This window comes from Sorghum bicolor, chromosome 3, assembly GCF_000003195.3.
Source record: "Sorghum bicolor cultivar BTx623 chromosome 3, Sorghum_bicolor_NCBIv3, whole genome shotgun sequence".
Taxonomy (NCBI): domain Eukaryota; kingdom Viridiplantae; phylum Streptophyta; class Magnoliopsida; order Poales; family Poaceae; genus Sorghum; species Sorghum bicolor.
In genome coordinates this window covers 4,746,720-4,761,425 of record NC_012872.2, presented here as the reverse complement: position 1 = coordinate 4,761,425, position 14,706 = coordinate 4,746,720, and the positions used below count along the sequence as shown (strand labels likewise).

Below are 14,706 nucleotides of genomic sequence, written 5' to 3'. Positions count from 1 at the left end.
ACGTCAAAAAGGGGCCTAAGATTTATTTGAATAGTTGGAGAAATTATATGGGGTTAAGCTCATTGTTCCAACAGTACTAGCAGTAGAAATTATGGTCCAAGCCCATTGTTCCTACAGTAGCAGTAGGGACCAAGACATATTCCCTCTGTGGGCACATGACGAACTGGTTAGAACGCCAAGCACTTCGAGCAGAGTATCTTTTTTTTTTTTTTTGCATTGTGAGGTTCCAATAATCTTTTCGTGTCCTTTGATCCAATTTATGTTGATTTTTTTTTGTTACGTCAGTTCAGTCTCACATACACCACTTATTAACAAGAGGAAAAAAAAGAAGAAATGAAACCTTTATAAGAATCTTTGAGACGACGCCTACATCCCGAACAACACAAAACATACAGCAGAAAAAGCGAAACAAAACGTTGCTCCTCCTGCGCGTCTTCCTACTGAAGATCACTGGCTGCCCCTACTCATGCTCCCACGGCCCGGCGTGCCGACGCCGGCCGGGTGGCATCGTATCCTCCTCCGTCTCGCGTCTCCACGCGTCGCCGGCCACCTTTCATTGCAGCGAGGAGAGGCGCTTCACGAAGATGTCGTAGGCGTCGTCCCTGTCGAGCATGCTGACCCGGACGTACCTCGGGTCCGCCCCGAACTGGCTCCCGCTCCGCGTCAGTATCTTGTGGCCGCGCAGGAAGCTCGCGCAGTCCTCCACGTCTTCCCTGTCGCAGCGCAGCCACGCGAACGCTGCAAGCACAAGCACGCCATGGGCGTTCAGCGAACATGCATGGTGACTCGTTGGTGGTTTAGAAACAATGGGGTGCATTAGTTTTTGTACATACCGGGGTTAGTCACTGCAATTTCTTTGGTGAAGTTGCAGAAGCCCGAGGTCTCCTCGGGGAGGCTGAAGATGCCCGAGGCGGCGGCCGCTTCACGCAGCATGGTCCAGCGCTCCACCATCTTGCGACGGCCGTAGTCGAACAGGCGGTGGTCCTCTTTCGCCTCCGGGAGCTCGTAGGCGTCGGAGACCGCCCTGAGCACCTTGGCGGCGCGCAGCTGCGAGTCCTTGGAGACCCCGATCGTGTTGAGCTCGATAAACTTGGTCATCCTCTTCGCGACGTCACGGTCCTTCACCAGCGCCCACCTGCACGCGGAAACGTTTCACCAGAACATCATCAGCCGTTGCCAGTTGCCACTGCTCGTCCAGCAACCTTCCAGAGCCTGTTCACTCGTCTAAAAAGACATGACCGGAAATACTGTTCGCTGATTTGTTACGAGAGAAAAACATTGTTGACCGAGAGAAAAAATACGCGTTATAAGAAAAGGAAACTTACCCGATCCTCGTCCCGGCATGGCCTGTGCTCTTGGACACGGTGAAGAGCATGATGTCGTGGTCAGCGCGTTTGGTGATGGCCGTGTACTGCGGCCAGTAGTAGGCCAAGTCATGGACGGCTATGCCGGAGTCCGAGGACAGGACGGCTTCACGGATGGCGCCGTCGGGGTTGTTCGGCGAGCACACCAGCTCGATGTAGGTGTCGCCATTGAACGTGTTGGCGTCGCCGGCCCAGCGGAAGAGACCCGACTGGAGAAAATCAGTGACGGCAGGGTAGGACTGCACGGTGCACAGCACACAGCACACAGCACACAGATCAGATCAGATCAGGTCAGTGCATTGACTCACTACCGGACAGTTTCGAATTTGTTATGAGAAATTATTACGTACAGTACCAGTATGGTTCGGTTCAGAATTCAGGGTATGGGAAATTTTAAGACTGTCGACTCTGACGCCGACTCCCATGACTGAACACATGATTTAGCACTGGATATGGTGCAGACACATGGTGCTTAACTGAACTGAACTGAAATCATAGAAAATGGAATCCCTCTTCTCCCTCCCAGGTTAGCAGAGATGGATCATGGCACATGAACATTATAACCGGAAAATCGCATATATACATGCTGGATGCCGGCGGTCCGGCATGTGGTGAGCAAGCAATATTCCTGCCGGCGCCGGCTGTGCACATGGAGTGGAGCTCAATTCTGAAGGAGGACAGTCCTCCCTCCCGCCAAACATAACATGCATAATGCTAACCTAACCTAATTACCTAACCGCAAGTACATACTAAGATTCTGATCTGATTCTAGAAGGGGAGCTGCTAATGATGGATCATCATTGTTTAAAGAGACATGTCGGCTACCCACAAATCAGATCGGCAATCACAGCACAGTAATGCCGGTCCGGCCCTATACAGCGGCGACTCGGCGAGAATAGATGGATCGATGGCATCCCCATCAGGGCCAGCGTCAGGAGGAGACATTAGCAGCAGCCCATATGCTTCATCACATGAGCAGATCAAGAGCCCGATGAGAGCAAGTCATCAGGAAGGCCAGCGGCTGGAAGTGGTAGTGTGTCCCGGACAAGGGAGAGGGAACAAAGATGAGTGGCGCCATCAGTGTCCCCCTCTAGTCCTCTACGGCTTTGAATTCTGCTCTATCTCCTCATCATTAAGTGTGGGGTGGTGGGGGGAATGATAAGATAATGACTGGTCTTGCCATCCCAGTCACGCGACAATTCATCAGCACGATGCGTTAATTAATTTAGGCTACCAATGCGAAGCAAACCCACGCGCCACAGCCAGCGACGGAGCGCGAATTGAAGGCGACGGCGATGCGTCTCGCTCTCGCCGCTGGACCATTCCATGGTTTGTTGGGGACTCTGGGTTTGCATTGGGGGAACTTTACTTAACTTACCGAGTAGTAGGGCGCCGTGGACACGACGCTCATGGGCGCGGCGCCGGCGGCGGAGCCCGCGGGAGGCGACAGCGCGTACAGCGCGGCCATGAAGAGCTGCGTGGAGCCGGTGCCGACGAGGACGTGGTACCCGTCGACGGCGGCGTTGCCGACCAGCCGGTGCAGCCGCCGCACCTCGTGGTCCAGGCCCGGCTCCAGGAACCAGCACACGTTGCCGACGTCAGAGAAGTAGCTCATGGTCTGCCACCCCGGGATGACGATCTCGGCGGCGGACCCCGTCCCCCGCCAGAACTCCTCGAACATGGTTGGGTCGCCGCTGCACCCGACAACGCGAATGTCAAAGCCATACGCGCATATAATAGTGGAAATCCGCAGAAGTGGTAAAAAAAACTCCAATACAAATGAAGCATCAATCAACACAAAGATAGGTGCATGAATCGATCGCCAGCAAATCCGCGGTCTCGGGATAGGTTGATTTGATCCGCGCACCGGAGTTCATTCTCCATTGACAGCAGTTCATTCTCCATTGACACCAACATTGCACAGGGACATGCCCCACCTGTGGGGAAGAACACTTCCCCGCAGCCGCTGCCGCAAATTGGGTAGAGTCCCCAGAGTGCTTGTATATTAAAAAAAATAACAGGATGTTTATATAAGGAATGAAGTACTCCCTTCGTTACATATCTAGATATATATTATGTCTGATATATTAAAAGTTTAGTTTTTCTATACATTTAGATACACGTTATGCCTGATGTACACTAAGAATTTAAGATCCATATTGTTACTTTTTTTATTTGGATTTTATTTTTCTGATTGAAACTCTACACTCACACAACACGCGCGCACACATGCATGTAGAAAGAGATTGAGAGACTCCTGACCTCCGGTATGCGGGAAACATGTAGTACTACCGAAAGCTCACGTCGTACGTATAACCTACTGTACTTTTTTTAGAAAAAAAGGTGCAATATTAGAGTTTGAACCTCATAATTAGCGTCTCACTGTACAGTCCTACCACTGAACCAAGGTCTTTCGCTTTTCGTTTGGTTTATCTTTCTTTGTTTGGTGCACTCTTTATTTTGTTTTTAGTTTGCAAAAACATCATTAGTCCAAACCACGTAACAATGAGTACTAATATGAGAAAAGAGCCATTTTACCAAATTAGAAAAATGAACTTTTGATATGCTACCCCATTTAAAATAAGATGGCTCTCAAATCAAATAACATTTTCCCTGCCTTTAAAGAAAGGAGATGGGGGGATGCTACTGCCAGTGAAGCAGAAGCACTGACCTGAGGAACGAACGAGCTGCAGAGCTGGCATGCAAACGCGGCAGCAAGAAACGGATGAAAGATTTGAGTTGAGTACTCACTGGTCAAGGTTGATCACCGAGTCCGGCGTCACCGCCGGCTTCCCCGTCGACGGCGCCCCGGCCTTGGGCATGGACGGGGACGGCTGCTCCTCCTCCTGTCTTCCCCTTCTGTTGCGGTTGACGCCAGCAGCATCTGGATGCATCGGGCAGGCCTGCAGATGCTCCTGGTGGTGGTGGTGCTGCTGCTGCGACGGAGCCGTGCTATTGACGTAGTGCTGGAGGAGGAGACCGACGTTGAGGACGACGGAGACGAAGACGGCGGCCTGCAGGTTCCAGATCGGCGCCCGCTTCCTGGGCTTCCCGGCCTGGGCTTTTCCGCGCGGCCTTTTGGTGGGCCGGAGCGCGGCGAGGTCAGGGCCAGAGCCAGGCCCCCCGCCGTTGGCCTTCGTCGTCTCCTCCTGACGACTCGGCGTGGAGGTGGAGCCGGCCACCGCGCCGCCGTTGGGGGTGAGGAGGCGCGCGGACGGCACCATGGCGCCGCCGCCTTGGAAGCTGCCCTCCACCGCCGTGCCGAGTTGTAATGCCGCCGAAGGCATGCCTGGAGAGAGAGAGGGAACTCGACCGGTGGGCCGCTAGCTAGCTAGCTCCCAGCTTCTTGGGGGGAGCAAGACGATGATGAGGAAGAAAAAAGAGAGAGAAAAAAGGGGGGAAAAGGCCCTTTTTTTGCAAGAAAAAAGGTGGAGGTCCTTCTTGCCAAAGGAGGAGGCTGGCCGCCGATTGGGAGCTCGAGCGGCGGACGACCGCAGGCTGCTGGAACTCTGGAAGCGAGCCGAACGCCGGAGAGCTCCCCTCTTGGAGCTTTGGTTCCCCCTCTGATTTGACTATTTCTTCTTCTGCTGCTGCTGCTGCTTCTTGCTCAATCTCTCTCTCTCTCTCTCTCCTGCTACAGGCCTTCAGGTTGAGGCACAAGTGCAATAGCTGCGAGGCTTTGCTGGAAACCGACGACAGTAACCGAGCTTAACACTGTATTAGCTGAAACAGCAGCGGTGAGCACCGAAAGGAAGAACAGCTAGGAGGGGGAGAGAGACAGTGTGTTAGGAGTGCTGCAACTGCAAACAATGGAGAAGAGCTCCCAAAGCTAAGCTTAGTGGCTGCAGGGACCAGCTAGCTAGGACCTAGGAGGAGAGGAGGGGAAGGTAGCGATGCGGCTTTTTATAGGGCCGAGGTCGACCCACTATGGCCTTGTTTAGTTCCTGAAAAATTTTGCAAAATTTTTCAGATTCTCCGTCACATCGAATCTTTAGACGCATGCATGGAGTATTAAATATAGACAAAAATAAAAACTTATTGTACAGTTTGGTCGAAATTGACGAGACGAATCTTTTAAGCCTAGTTAGTCCATGATTGGACAATATTTGTCAAATACAAACGAAAGTGCTACAGTGTCGATTTCCCAAAAAATTTTGGAACTAAACAAGGCCTATGGTCCATGGATGATGGATCCCCCGGACGCAATATATTCTTTCTGCCCATGGGATAAGGCACTCAAATGCAAGACTCTATCACACAGTCTAAGACAATTAACTACATATTAATTATGTTATTTTGCTGATGTGGCAGCATATTTATTGAAGAAAGAGGTAGAAAAAATAAGACTCAAAGTTTTATTTAGACTCCAAATCCACATTGTTCGAGGTAATAAATAACTTTAGACTCTATGTTAGAGTCTGCATTGTGAGTGCCCTAAAGTTCACCCGCGCTACACCTCCGCTAGTGCTATGCTAGGCACGCACGCACGACCGGTGTCCGAAAGCAGACACAGGCAGCCAAGCACGCTGATCTTCATCAGCTCGATCGCCGCTTCCTGGCCGCTGAGCGCTCATCGGACGGTCCAAACTTGATCGGCCAAAGATCCCGGCCCGTAGTGTTTACACGAGGAGAGCTTGCGTTACTCTCATCGACTCCTCACCGTAGGATCTTATGATTGGCTGATTGCTTTTCTGCGGATACCCGTCTAGGCAGTACTACTAGCTTTGGTATAATTCTAGTTAAAAAGAGGCCATATGGAAGTTACGTCGCGTCGTTTTGCTGCTGATAGCTCTTCTTTGTAGGGCTCATTGAGAGGAACCACAGTTTGTGTAGCTCCTCTAAAATAGTTCTAAAGACTCATATTAAGCCACACCTAGAAGTGTAAGTTGTACGATCGATTTCGTTTAGAGAAGTTTAGACTTGTTAGTATCTAAGTCTGAATATTTGTCTCAGTGCTTTCTATTTTCAACTTCTATGGTGATGCCTCTCATCGCCCTCCACTTGACAAGATCGTGGAGGGGGAAATGGTGTTGGGTTAGCAGAGGTGGTCTAGCCTAGGGAGTTGTAGGGTGGGTGGGGGAGGAGCTCCTGTTGTGACTTTTATAGCTTGTTGTTTGAGGAGGGGCTTGTCACTTGTGTAAGGGTAGTGCTTGACAACTCACATTGCCAATTTCCACATGTCATGGCAAGCGGGTTTTAAATGCTATGGTGGCAAAACCATCTTAGGGGTAATTTGAATGGTATATAGACTTTTTTTTGCTATGTGCTATGAGGTGATACAAACCTTTTTGCTACATCTTACTAACATACGAGTCAGTAAGATCACTTTTTTGTGCATTGTATTAATCTTAGAGTCGGTTTGGCACGACTCTGTCTCCTCTTGTGGAGCAACTTCTCTAAAAGAGTTGATGTCATTATGCAAAACGTTTGACAAAATTCGAGTGTCAATTTTGTAATAAGATTGTGTCAACTTTATGTGGAGGAGCCGAGAGGTGCCATATTTTTACGGCTCCGGCTCCTCTATACAAAATGGCAATCGCTCCACAAAAGGTTGTTTCACATAGAGGAGAAGCCGCTATACAAGCCTCGTCAAACGCCCCCCTAGCGCCACTCACTTTTTGTGTGAGTTTTATTTATGATTGTATTGAGCTATGTTTTTTCTTTTGGCATTGATGAAGTAACTTTTTTTTTCTAAAAAAGTAACGAACTTCATTATGCAACATAACGACCTAAACATATAACCTTTGCGCGCATAACGAACAACAGTCGAAACTTTGCTTCATGCTGATCAAATTTCCCTCAATTATTCTTCGGCTCGCCTCGTCCTATATTAGTATTTTATAAACAACTGATTGCCTTTTTAGGTGAGATCCACTTTCTAGTATTCCCTGCATTATATATAAATATAGAAACCGACCAATTGGCGAATGGGCCCTTTCCGGTATAAAGATAATTATTCAGCAAGTCAAATTAAATAAAAAAAAAAGGAAACCGAGTAGAACATTTTGCATCTCTCTACCTAATACCGGAATAAAGGACAGAAAATAGGCTAAGGCAAGAGCCTCTGCTTTGCAAGTGCAGAGGCCATCATTTGCACGTTCTTTTCTGCTATCTATTTGAAAACCGTGTAGAGAGGGCCACAGGAACAAACGAAGCAAGCCATTCGAGTTAATTCTTTCCATGTTTAGGAGTACACATATACTCCGTATGATAATAATTGTATCAAGGTGCTAGTGCTTTTCTCTCCTTATTTTTTATTCACCACCTTTGGAAAAAGTTTCTGATGCTTTCTCGTGGTGTCTGATTTAATAGATTATTATATTGTGCAACTGCGTGCTATCATTTGTATATGATGAGAAAGGATGGCGAGAGAGTTCAGAAAGGACCGTTCAATCATGAAAAGCATCAATCAGACAATGATACGCCCCCATGATCAGAAAAAACATATTTTAAAACATCCGGTTAGATGCTAGCCGCATTTGTAACACCGAAGTTGCTTGGAATTCCAAATAGGTGTTGCGCGTTGATTACTTCCTTAATCCTTAAGTGTCCGTTCGGATGCTATTATCTAGTAAAATTTAGTTGGCTAAAGTTAAAGATTAAATTTTGGATAATTGAACTTTAGACCATGGAACTGTTTAGATCATGAGTTAAAGTTTAGTTCTAATTTAATAGCAAAAAAGACTTTTGTGCTTAATCTCATGACACATTGCAAGGAGATGGGAGCGGAAGCGGATGACTCGTCGGTGCCGATGACCGGAGCAGAGGCAGAGATGCAATCCGTCATGCGATTATTTTGGGAGAAGGCAGCAACCGAATTTTTGGCCGTCCATGGCGTCCGACGGTTGTATTTTTTTCCTAAAGAATTGGTTTTTTTTTGAGATATGCAATTATCTCTAAATTACATCACTATGTTCAATAAGTTATACTGAAAAATCATTTTAAATATAGTAATAAGACTATGTGAATATAACTGTAAGACCTTGTAAGTGTATCGGTAAAAATGTGGTTATTGGAAAGGGCTAAAACAAACGGTTATTGATTAAATAGCTTTTAAATTTTATAGAGAGGGTGAATATAAATAGATACGTATTATTCCTGACCTCATAGCTTTTTTCTTCTTTCATAGAGCATGTTTGTTAGTATAAATAAAGAACACCTTAACAGTGGGGCACGTCATATATGATGAGATGATATTTAAGAATTGATGTTTCACTTTTAATATTGGAGGTGTTACTTTTGCGTGGTCTATCGGTCTCACCACTGGTGTTGTCAATCATATCTTGACACGTTCTAAATTCTGTACAAAAGTTTATCAAAAAAAATAAGTACAACACGAAATATACTCTGCTACACGGCTATATTATGTATTGAAGTGGTGGTACAGCTGAGCTTATGCACCAAACTAGTGGGAAAAGAGGCGCTGTTCCTCCTTGATAAAAAAAGGTTTATCCAAAGTCTTGACATATTTTGGATTTGTGACACATACGACTTGAATTTCTCCAAAGTATAGTTAGTACTGTTTTTAATTGATTAAGCTAGCCTTCTACGTGAAGACGTCAAAAGGCATGCACATATATCTTCTCCATGCCACCGCGTAGCATTTCCTTCGGACCGGATTAAGAAAGGTTGTCCTCACTTTATCTTTTCTAGAGTATCATTCATATTATATTTTGGAGGTGCCACATGGGTACCGGATAAAGCAAAGATCACATCTACACACACATCTGTTCTAAAATATAGGAGATCAAAATTTATTCTAACTCAAATTATTCTACGTTTGACTATATTCGTAAAGAAGATTATTAATAATATGGTAATATCTACTGCATAAGAGTTAAATTATGAAACTATATTTCATAATGTATTTAATAATGTTAATTTGATGTCATAGATAATATTACTATTTTCTATAAACTTAGTTAAATTTTTGATCAGTTAAAAACTTAATCCGTTATATATTTCAGGACACCCATGAGCAAAAATTTATATGCCCATAAAATAGGGGAACTAAATTCCCTACTATATATCATCAGTGGAGTGACCATGACGGAAAATCTTACCAAATCTTCTTCGTTAGCACTTGACGTCCGTCGATATATCTCATCAGCACTACGACTCTACGAGTAGCGATCTGCTTCTAGGTTGGGAGCTACGTCTACCATGGTGCGTTTGGCATGCAACTACATGAGATTGGGCATAAGAAATAGTGGCGAGAGTTAATGAAGGAATTAACGTGAAATTTTGACTTTTAGTAGAAAAAGGGAGGGGGAGGGGGTTGAAGAGGCAATTCGTGTCCCCTGTTTCTGTCATGGTTTTTAAATGAAAAAATTGTAGAATAAGTGATAATAAAAGGTGGTCTTTCGGTTAAATATATAATTCCCACGTAGACATTATTTGGTGAATCTCTATAAAAAGGGATCGAGAAAGGTTTTAGAGGGATTTGACTTGTAGTGGATTTAATCCCTTTTACTCCCCTTCGATTCCACACTAAACCGAACAAACTACCACCCCTTGCTCATAGAATTGATTGATATTGTAGAAGTTAGGGCACGTTTGGTAAGACTTTTGGTTCAGCTTCACGTTGTTTTTCACCTTCTCCTACCAAACAAGTCCCAACAAAACAGCTTTTTTTGTAAAAGTTATTTTTCAGGTTTTCTCACATGCACATTTTCTCATGTGAAGCTGAAATACTAGTTTCTGAGATATACCAAACAGACCCTCTAAATGAGAATTCTCGTTCACCTTCCCGCTAAAACTTTCACTCCCTCAAAACAAATAACAGATTTCTTATGCAGATAGAAAGCAATCGTCCACATCCACTCCCCTCGCCACCGGCCAAATCGTCACACATCCACTCCCCTCGCTCCCGCATTAGAAAGGCGAAGACTTCGAAAACGGCCGACGGCGCACATCCGCCTCCTCAGCTCCGCCTCTCCCGCACTGCATCCCGCACCGTCTCCCCTCGCATCGCAGCCCCGCCTCTCTCCATCGTTCCTGGCCGTTGGCCTTCTTCTCCGACGCCGGATACACTCGTGAAGAGGGAGGAGGACCCGCAGCGGCGTCCGTCCCAACGCCCCGCACCTACCCTTCAATCCGGTGAGCGACGATGCGCGCGAATCTGCCTCTCCGACACCGGCTACGCTCTTGATGAGGGAGGAGCCGCAACTCGTGGATCCAGGGGCAGCGGTGTCCGTCCCACCGCCCCACACCTCCCACTGCCCTGCACCTCCCGTCCAGTCCTCTAAAGTTCAAGCGGCGTCCGAGTGGAGGAGACGACGTAGGCAGAGCGTCCGAGCAGAGGTGGCGGCGGAGGGGCGTCAGCTAGCCTGCGTCACGAACAAATGCTGCTCAGGTGCCCTGCCCCCGGTGAGCTCCTCCCTCTGCTGCCTCTGTTTTTAACTGTCCAGATCTGCCAACATGTGCTCCTGTGTTGTGCCAGAGGTTGGGATGTGTTTTGCTCAGCGACATACAATTGATTTTTATGGGAGAAGTTCTTATTGGTTGTTCTAAGCTTGAGCCCTGACACTTCTCGTAGTCTAGGTGTTCGAAAAAATGTGTATGAATGGGTCGACCTGCTGCTCTATCCAGTCATTTTGTTTGCAATCATGAGATCCTCAGCGACATACAGTAATCTTTCAAACATTTTACTGGGAATCAAACTTACTATATATGTCAATAATCTTTCAAACATTTTACTTCTCACATATGCTCTTCATAATGACTAGCGCTAGGAGTAAAATGTTCCTGTTGGTTCTAACTTCTCTCTTGTGCCCCCCTTGCATTGTTGAGTCCTGCAGCATTGGTGCTCCTCTTAGTTCTTCATCATACTTTTCTTTGGTTATAGTACTATGAATAATGAGGGTACAAGGCAGGACATGCACATATATTTTCTTTATGGTTTCAAATAGTTTGTCCACATACCACATTCAACGGATGAGTGAGTTCTATTTGCTCTTCATTTTCATCAGTTGCAAAACTATGTCTCAGTGCTTTATGCTACCTATTACTCTGATTCGCATGCCTTTTTTATCAAGCTTCAGATTTTCCTTTTAGAGATTCTAATACCGCAGGTTCCATATATTTAGATAGTACATGAGCTAATAAGAAGTGCTTATTAGTTGTTCTAAGCTACAGCACAGGAAACTTCTCGTAGTCTAGGTGTTTGAAAAAATGTCTATTTTTCGGCAGTTGGGAATATTTTAGGATCTCTTGCACTCTTCATTCATAGGCAGCGTCTTCTTTTTTTGCTCTATAGAATCTTAGAGTTTCCAGATCGCACTGTAAGTAGTGGCAGGATAAAGCTAAGTAGTGGCCACATAGCTGAATCCTGAGGAAACAAAAAGAAAAAAATATAGAAGCTTGTCATCATCTACAAAAGCAAATTGAAACATTTAGTCAAAGTTCTGGGGGTGCTTAACTACCGGTTGTCACAACATTTTAAACAAAGAGAATGCGCCAAGGACAATGAGCACTCATATTGTTATATCAGATGAGTGAAGTTATAATAATTTATAACTAGATATTTTATGACGATGTTTGTATTATTTTAAGCCTGCACAAACTACATCTCAATTGGTATTAAAAATTAGAAGCATAACTGAACAGTAAAATCGTATCCATTCATATGTATGTGCTACCTCTTCTTCAACTGAAGACAGAACTGGGCATATCAGTTGATTGTTTCCTGCTTATATTGTTCTCTGGTTGACTGACTTCAATGTGTAGTCAAGACGTGATGAGTTCAGGAAAGTGATCTCTGCAGTCCAAGATGTTGATGAAATGATGCCTCTTATTTTCCATTAGTGATAAAAACTCCAGAACGAATTTCCAAAACATGAGAGATGGACGCATGCATCTAGGCCACTGTCTTCTTCATGATCTATAGAGTTGAGAGTAATGCTAGATCAGACAACTCAGTAGAATTCTTTACCTTCTTTATTTTGAGAGGCGAGAATTCTTTACCTTCTAATGAGTATAGAGAAACCAGCTGCTAGAAACATCTTATAATACTTTACAGACAATTTATGGGTTCAGATTGAAAATCTATTCGTTTGAACGGAGGTTGCATTTCCTTGTCACATCACATGTATTCAGAGGAAAGGTGTACTTATCTGAACATTTTTTTTATGTATCCAAACATTTTTGTAGTTGTAAGAAAAGAAACATAATTGACGTGATCTATTATGAAATGTTTTATGATAACTACAGACATGATCTAAAATTGCTTACTTTTTAGAGAAAATATTTCAGAAATTTGTTAGTCAATGTTTATAAACTTATGATAGTTTCATTATTTTTTTTCAATTTTGTGAAAGCATGTATGTAGTAATTGAAAAATAATTGACTATAGGACAATCAATCAACCAGGTTATGGATATCATTCATCCCGAGATGACATATGGGTGTGGTCTGATGGTCTCTATGTCAGCTCGTCTAAAAGTAGGGATGCCTAATAAATCAGTCTGTAGGTACAAAGTAACCAAAAACATCCAAATACCTTACTTAGTTATGCCTCTGGAATTAATCTACATGTGGTTTAGCTAGCATAGTGCCACTGGAATTAATCTACATGTTTGCTTATGAGAGAACATAACCTTAGATGTGCAGCATGTGGGAACGCCAAAATACCAACCTTTTGTGTATGTATACTTGTTTCAGTATAACATGTGAGCCTTCTGCTGTGTTACTAAGCTTATGTATATGCAGCAGTGTCTAATTTTATACAGACTTCTAAGCAGTGTCACGGAGGCAGATGCGGCACGGCATACCCATGATGGAGGCAGCAAGGGCAAGACGTCGCGGCTCTTCCTCACGTCTCTGATCGATGCATCAGCGGTGCGCGGCACAATGAGGGCAAGGCAGAGCGGCGCGAGCAGCACGGGGGCACAGTCACGGCTCCTCCACCGGTGGCGCTCGACCCTCTTCCCCTACTAGCGGCACCATCCACCTGCTGGCTAGCGGCAGTGCACAACGAGCTACAGAGCACTGTCACCAACCTTTTCTCCAGTTTGGATTTGAACCAGGCGAGTCCCTTTCTTCTAGGAACTCCAACGAAGGTAACGGGGCTCTATGTTGGAATGCCTCTGTTAGCACTGCATTACATTAAGATCAATAAAAACTTGGAATGGGGCAAAATATTGGTCTCAAAGCTTTAATACTCCCTAATGTTTAAGATTTCAGCATATAGACTTCATTTCCTTATAGTGCAATAGACCTTTTTCTATGTTTATTAAATTTTTCTAAAGTAATTTGATTATGTTAGGAATATTGCCTGGTGGTAGGTTTGCAGAAACTTTGGAGAAAGAACATAAACACTATATCTGAAAGTGAAATATTTTTACTTGAGGCACATTTCATAGCAGCCCTAAGATCTACACTTTGGATGAGCAGAACTAGCACTGATTCTTAGAAAAATGCTTTTCCACGTAAACATAGTATATTGACCTAAATTTATAACATCTGGAGGCTGGTGGAATTTTGATTGGTTTAGTGACAATTGTACTTGAGCATTGATGATATATGAACTACTAACCAGCATGCTGATATGTTCTAGATGAGTTCACAACAACATGTTCAGTCTGAATTTTCTGGAATCATCTTTGCTGATGGCCTTTAGGAAGATGTGTTCTTCCAGATATCTGCAGATTAGTCTGGTTGATATGTTCTCCTTTTTCCAGGTGGAGCAGCAAGTCACCTTGGGGAGCATTCCAGCTGACACAACAACGACAGGGAGCTGACGCTGAGGGACTTCAGGAAGATGACTACCTCTCAAAGTTAACATATATTTACAGATGCACTGAAAGTTCAAAACTGTATGGACAAGTTTCATTGAGTTTGTTGTACTATTTTGCCAAGAAGTTTCATGCTTTCTTATGGGACCTTTGCAGATGTTGTAAGTTTAGTTCTAAATACTCCTGGTGATCTTGCCATTATCCTTACTGCTAGCAACTCAATAAGTTGAGAAGACATGCTCAAATTTTATTTGGTTACTTGGCATGTTTACCTGATGGTTGTAAGTGTAAATTAGCCTTGTATTAATAGCTTTTGTAAGTGTAGATCAAACATAATTAAGAATTGAGTGTCCTTAAAAGCTTGTTTGCTTGTCTTATAAGCCGTGCTTATTCTGTCATCCAACAGTGTTTTTCTCTCATAATAAATCAGCGAACAATATTTTCAGCTATGACTTATTCTGCCAGATAAATTATTGTACTAAATTTGAGAGTATTTTTGTTGTTGCATGTACACCATGGATAAGTGAAAGTGGGCAACTAAAGGTCCCGTAAAGAAATTTGTAGCCTAAATATATTGAGTTCGCATGAAGCTCGCAATATTGAAGCAA

The 14,706-nt window shown here is 44.5% G+C and overlaps 1 protein-coding gene and 1 long non-coding RNA gene across 3 annotated transcripts; one reads left to right on the top strand and one right to left on the bottom strand.

The window, feature by feature from the left end:
• On the bottom strand, positions 267-5,254 carry LOC8056556 (tryptophan aminotransferase-related protein 2). Its single transcript, XM_002455068.2, has 5 exons — positions 4,116-5,254; positions 2,743-3,058; positions 1,326-1,603; positions 834-1,135; positions 267-738 (listed from the first exon to the last, which is right to left on the bottom strand). The coding sequence occupies exons 1-5, from the start codon at positions 4,649-4,651 to the stop codon at positions 554-556; spliced, it is 1,617 nt and encodes a 538-aa protein (XP_002455113.2). The 5' UTR covers positions 4,652-5,254; the 3' UTR covers positions 267-553.
• On the top strand, positions 10,150-14,496 carry LOC110433814. Of its 2 annotated transcripts, none has more exons than XR_002451155.1 (3): positions 10,150-10,733; positions 13,094-13,423; positions 14,045-14,496. It is a non-coding gene; the product is annotated as an uncharacterized LOC110433814 (long non-coding RNA). The 2 variants fall into 2 exon arrangements; XR_002451156.1 differs by having other exon boundaries at positions 10,180-10,733; positions 13,106-13,423.

Coding starts and splice junctions, on each gene's coding strand:
- LOC8056556 (XM_002455068.2), bottom strand. CDS start 4,651: ATGCCTTCGGCGGCATTACAACTCGGCACGGCGGTGGAGGGCAGCTTC. Junction 1,136..1,325: donor CATGCCGGGACGAGGATCGG/GTAAGTTTCCTT, acceptor TTCCGCGTGCAG/GTGGGCGCTGGTGAAGGACC. Junction 739..833: donor AATTGCAGTGACTAACCCCG/GTATGTACAAAA, acceptor TTGTGCTTGCAG/CGTTCGCGTGGCTGCGCTGC.